General features: G+C 40.7%; 1 protein-coding gene across 2 annotated transcripts in view; it reads right to left on the reverse strand.

Moving 5' to 3' along the window:
* The window catches only part of slc9a7 (solute carrier family 9 member 7), a 39415-nt gene that overhangs the window by 21835 nt on the left and 11413 nt on the right, over positions 1–6167 (reverse strand). For both annotated transcript variants that reach the window (XM_015022095.1, XM_015022171.1), the window contains exons 2-9: positions 4967–5169; positions 4816–4893; positions 2450–2526; positions 2238–2350; positions 2031–2136; positions 808–949; positions 568–673; positions 87–175 (exon numbers count right to left, since the gene is read on the reverse strand). In XM_015022095.1, the coding sequence (XP_014877581.1) occupies positions 87–175; positions 568–673; positions 808–949; positions 2031–2136; positions 2238–2350; positions 2450–2526; positions 4816–4893; positions 4967–5169 (914 nt within the window). The remainder of the gene's footprint in view (positions 1–86; positions 176–567; positions 674–807; positions 950–2030; positions 2137–2237; positions 2351–2449; positions 2527–4815; positions 4894–4966; positions 5170–6167) is intronic.

Raw genomic sequence — 6167 nt, forward strand, 5'->3', positions numbered from 1 at the left:
GGGTTGGGGGGGAATTTTAGTGGGGTTAAAAATTATGACTTTTTTTTGGGGCCCCCCCCCCCCCCCCCCCCCCGGTCAGATGCTACCTGCTTGGTGCGTTTTGTAGACTCCTCAGAGAGGTTGTTGCACGTGTAGTGAGCCTGGGTGATGCCACAGAACAGCACGGCCACAACACCTGTTGGAGAACAACACACGCGTGTTACAGCCAACTCCACCAACATGCTGCATCACACAGGCATGCTGGCGGGACAATTCATCATAAAGATAAATCAACAAGCTCCTTCACTGTGTCTCTGGAGGATTAATTGTCTGCAGTGTTATTTTTTAAACCTTAATTTGTAATGTTAGGGCATTATTAAATTTTTTTAGTGCTGAAATACCTCATGATGATCTAGCGGACGAAGGCACCATCTTATTAAAATGCAGGGAAAATGAATCATATATTTATGGGAAACTAAAACAAAATTCTTTTTTTAGATGATAAAAAGGTCCAAATCAAGTTCCAAACTTTGTAAGGAAATCTCTTCATGGCACACACTTGAATGTAATAAAATGAAGACGGCTCACCGGTGAAGCCGCAGGCCTCGGCCAGCAGGAACGTGCTCCAGGACATGAGGAAGAAGAGCGCCGTCTCCAGCAGAGGGAAGCAGTGCAGCTTGGTGAACTTGGTGACGTAGAGTCCAGTTAAAGGCCAACAAGGAGTTGCGTTTTCATCAACCACACTCAACAGAAACAACACGACCCAGGCTCTTAGAAAATGGTCTAGAATGAGGCTGGAGTTTAAAGTGTGCGCACAGAGCAGGATATGAGAGCCGTGACGACGCCTGTGGCTGCGCCCATCACAAAGGAGCCGCTGAAAATCCCCAGGAAAATTCCCACAGACTTGAAAAAGGCCGAGGCGTCAAACATGTGTGTGTTTGCACCAGCAGGCTGGTAGGCCATGATGGAGCTGAGATGTGAAAAACACACAAGGCATACTTAGTTAGTGTAATTCTGGTATGGGTCAAAATCATAACTATCAACACTCACTTTGGTATCACTGAGCTTGCATTAAATTTTTATCACAAGTGTCTTTTTGAAAAATAGATTAACCACCTGGAGCATCCCAACAAATTCCTATATAGAAACAAGTGGTTCATGTCATCCACTAGAGGGCGGTAGAGCGCCATGTGTCAAGGAGGAGCAGCGATGAAAGGAAGCAGGTTTCACAAATCAGTGTGAAATTCAACAACTTGAAAAACCGATTTGGTTGAAACCCGTATATCAGTAAACACCAAAATGGAACATAAACATAAATAAAATACACTGATTTAAGGAGAAACATGACATTCGAAAAAGAGGTGAAGGTCTACTGCAGAGTGCTTACATGCTGTGCATGAAAACAGTTTGATTTGCAAAGTAACTTTTAACCTAATCTGTTCAAATACTTCTCTTTATTTCCCCTTAAACAATATGTAGCACAAATCTGCTCAGCTAAAAAAGCGACTTTGGATTTTTTTTGGAATGACATTTTGAGAAGTCTCCTTACAGTTAGGGTGCATATGGAAAAGTGAAGGAATCCTCTGTGTACAGGAAGGGGTTAGTCGGACAGGAGCCACCATTTTACTTTATGTTTTGCCATCTTAAGTAACTCAAACTGAACATGCTCAAGTCTGAGGCCATGGATCTCTACTAGAAAATGGTGGACTGGGTTGTGTGTCACCGTGAGCATCAAGCGGAAAACTTCAAATATCACTTAAGTATCTAATTTTTATACAGTGGAGTGACTACTCACAACTAATCATGCAGATTAAAACAGCAAGTCTTCTGAAAGTGAGCATGTGCTGCACCTACTAAAGCAGCATTGCATCCAATAAACATTACCTTTTCAATGTGAATTGAAACTTTGAAACAGTGTAACGGTAAAAGTATAATCAGACTAATCCTGTCTTCAGAAATGTCTACAAATTCACTACAATATGATATTTTTCCACTAAAGGTAAGGACCATATTTCTGACAATAGCATCACTGAACTGATAACATGACTTACGAGGACAAGACAATGGCCACAGCATCATTCATGACGCTCTCTCCGAACAGCAGAGCGTACAGATCCCCGTCTGCATGGAGCTCGTTGAAAATCGCCAACACAGTCACTGCAAGCACATGTCAACTATTAACAAGAGATCCGAGCAAACAGCCACATTCACAGTTAGTCCACAGCTGGAACGCGTATTTCATTGCTCTTGAGTTGTACCTGGGTCTGTGGCGGAGATGATGGCCCCAAAGAAAAGGCAGTCAGTGTAGTAGAACTTCTCAGTCAGCTGTCCGACCGCCCTCATCAGCTTCACCACGCCGTACATCAGATTCCTGGGGTTGGGCAAGCAGAGGAGAGGTATTCATTTGAAGGGGGGGTGGAACAGGGAAGAGTTATCTCTTAAGATTGATGAACAGAGAGGATAACCTCACCCGATAACAAAGCATGAAACTGCAGTGCCGAGAAAGGCGTAGGTGATGATGGAGCCAAGATTTCTGAAGAAGTGTCTCTGAAAAAGGGGGGAAAAGGAATATACTAAAGACAAATGTAATTGTTTTGTGAGCAAGTGTGAGGGGAAAAAAACATCTGTATGCTTGAGAACAGCATTGATCATGCTGATAAATAAATACGTCTTCTAGCTGAAACCTTCAGGTCAGTGACTGCTACGGCTCAGTCAGACACACAAACACACATCCAGCTGGTTGACTGCTTTTAAAACAAACAAGGAGCGAAACACAGATGACTTCCAGATCAAGCCCATCTGACTGTCCCTGCAAAGTAACATGAAAACAGCTGATTCAGGTTTTTTTTTTTTGCTTTTTTTTTAAACAGGAAATATGCGTCTTCCTCTCAAATGGTCCCAATGATCAAATTTAATTGTTGACATTCTGATCAGTGACAACTCAGCTTAGTAATGTTGAGCTAATTTTATATATATAAAAATGACACATCAGTTGCAAATCTGAGTGGCTTTGGTGTTTAAAATGCTGCTTAAAATGAGCAAAAACAAAAATTATACTCATGAGTGTGAAAAAACTGAGCTTTTCTAGCTGACCTGACCCCGTTCTTCCTTTTCCTGAGGACTATCATTTGACTCAGCAAATTCTAACATGAAGAAAGAAACACGAAATGTTCAAAATTCACTAAGTAGGAACCTAAAAAGTTCTGCTAAACCCGAATAGATAGTAAATAATGAGGTTAGGGTAGTTGTCTGATGCTAAAGAGCTAATCAATAAATGAAAATACAAAGTACTAACTAATACTTTGTATTTTCATTTCAGTTGTACTCCCTTCTAAAAGGTTTTAGAATAATTATTTATGAACACAGTATCTTGGAAAAAAACCATGATAAACATCATCTGTAAATGTTCTACTTCGGTTGTTTTAACGAGATCTAACTGTGATAGCTAGCTAGCTTTCGCTTTCCTTGTCAAGACCTTTTGAGACAGTGTACAATTTTATTGGTAATCAAAGGTAGATAAAGAGTGCAAAATATTTGCTAGTTCCTGAAATCCTTAAAAGTGAAAACTAAGTATTTTAGATAAAGCAATACTGCTTAAACTGGTTACAAACAAACCAAAGATAGCACCATGAATGTTCAGTCAGAATTCCTGGAAAACTGAAGGCCCTCAACCCAACTGGGCCTCCAATATGGCTCCCAATGGCTGTAAGAACTCAGTCAAAGTACAGTTACTATGTGACTGCACAGAATGCAGGAAAATGCTTTTAATGCTAACAGTAACAAGCCTGGTCACTGCACACAAAAACTGGCAGACAACACTGGATTCATCCAACTGCAACACGTTGATGTTGGGTTTTACTTTCCAGGACTGGTACCAGCATCCCAAGCTAATGTAATATACAAAACCTTCAAGGGATGGGCATGCACCCAATAGTAATTAAAATAAGCTTATTTTAAAACAAACAAGCCAGAATTTGATAATAAGCGCACAGTCCTATACATGGAGGAAAGGCAATTAAAGTGTTTTTAATTATTACAAAACCAAAAGCTTTTGTTCTATCCAGCATAATACATTTCCAAGCAAGATTGCTGAATTTTTTCAGTCAACCCTACAAAGTAAACCATTTACCTTGTTGCCCTGCCATGTGTCACATGCCAGGGCAACAAGGGCAATATTGTCATATTATTTAATTTCCCTCTGGGATCAATAAAGTATTTCAGAATTTGAATTGAATTGAGTTAACCAAAGTCTGTGAATCATAAAGATTTAGATACTGCATCTTGGAATAGAGTGGTCACACACCAAGGTTTTAAAAGGATAAGGTTTCCAAACTGCAAAAAAATATTTGATTGTTCCTATACTTTTAATGAGATGCCAAAGAAAGTGTCAGATTGACCAGCAGCTTGAATCTTACACTGTCCCATCCCATGCCTAGTTCCAATGTAATAAACATTATGGACAGCTATGAACTTTACTAGAAATTGACCCCATGAAAATGGTGAAAACGTTTGCAATTAAAATCCAAATTACCATTCTCCAAATAAAACCCAGTCGCTTTAAGAAGACAAAAGCAAAAACTGTTTCTACTGTCAGCCGTTTTTCTGAGCCAGCAAAAATGTCAAAGAGGAAACGAAAGACATCTGGTCTGAACTTCCCTTCAAAGAGACACTTATGTTGACTGTTCTCACAGTCTGGCCAATGACAGGTTTAGTTTGCGAGCCGTCTGTCCAATGAAACACTGTGTCAGCAGACACTTCAGCCGGACTCAGCCTCACCTCACGTAACTGTGTCGCTTCACTTAATCTCAGAAGCAGCCAGACCGCGCAATATCTCACCTTCTTCAGACTGTACCCAGCATGGAAAATAATCGGAGGGAGCAAAATGTTGAAGAAAACCTCAGGGTCAAAGGTCACCTGGAGAGGGACGAGAAATTCCCAATTGATTGGTGAAATTAGCAGAATGTAGACAACTTTTCCTTTTGCTTACCTTGCGCAGCATATCGTTCTGCTCCACATTGTGGATCTCCCTGAAGCTGATCTCCCCTTTTAGGGTGTACTCAAAGAACTTGCCGCTGACATTGAGCAGCAGGGTGCTGGAAGGTCCTTCCTTCAGTGAGCAGCTTGGGGGGGTCTTGTTGTGGTAGCTGGTGGCTGGAATGCCGTAACGCAGGATCACACCGACCAGCAAGCCTGATAAATCCAATCGGAACAAAGAAGGAAGGTTATAAGAACATTTGACACACGTACATAGACATAACCAACTAAACCAAATAAGCAATCAAACTCTAGTTAAAACTGGTGACGATATGCGATCAACAGCCATCGCATTAGTTACACACGCTAGTACGGGGCTGGACTCCCTTCTTTCTGCGTCCCATATAGATTCAACAGGTGTCAGAAACATCCATCAGATTTTAGGCCATACTCCAATCATGCAGTTCCTGCAGATTCTTTGGATGCACATCCATGTCAATTTCCTGTTGCACCACGTCACCAAGGAGCCCAACTGGACTGGAGCCACTGGAATACAGTGAACCCATTGCCATATTTTAGAAACTGGTATAAGATTAGCTGAGTTTTGTCACATGGTGCAGGATCTAGCTGGATATTGAGGTGACGATATGGTTTCAAAGTGGTGGTAAACGGATGGACGTGGTCAGCAACAATCTTCAAGAAGGCTGAGGAAGTTAAAGGGGAAGTGTTGCGTTTTCTCCAGGTACTTTATTATATAAAAGGGCAGTGTCAATTAGCTAGGTTACCTTCAGTTGATAGAAAGGTGTTGTGTATATGAAGCATAATAAAATATTAATCGATATTCTGATGTGTAACGATGGGACTTGACAAAATGTAAAGCTCCAGTTGTTGACTGTCTTTTATGACTTCTACTTTTGTGTTTTTATGATGTAAAGCACTTTGAACTGTGTTGCTGCTGAAAATTGTGCTATACAAATAAACTTGTCTGATATATCAAAGATGACTTAAAAGAAATCTGTCTTCATAATTTAACGCCTTAAAATTGGACCTCTGTGTCTTTAAGAAACTCCTGCTGTTTCTGAAACTCCGCCTTCAGGAAGTCATCACAGCAGTGCTCTTTTTTTTTTACCAGCTTTGAGAAAGAAGTACAGTTGTGGTCAAAAGTGTACATACACTTGTAAAAAATCATAATGTTATGGCTGTCTTGAGTCTTC

The sequence above is a fragment of the Poecilia latipinna genome, unplaced genomic scaffold (genome assembly GCF_001443285.1).
Source record: "Poecilia latipinna isolate Pla-1442-1.1 unplaced genomic scaffold, P_latipinna-1.0 Scaffold7, whole genome shotgun sequence".
NCBI classification, from domain to species: domain Eukaryota; kingdom Metazoa; phylum Chordata; class Actinopteri; order Cyprinodontiformes; family Poeciliidae; genus Poecilia; species Poecilia latipinna.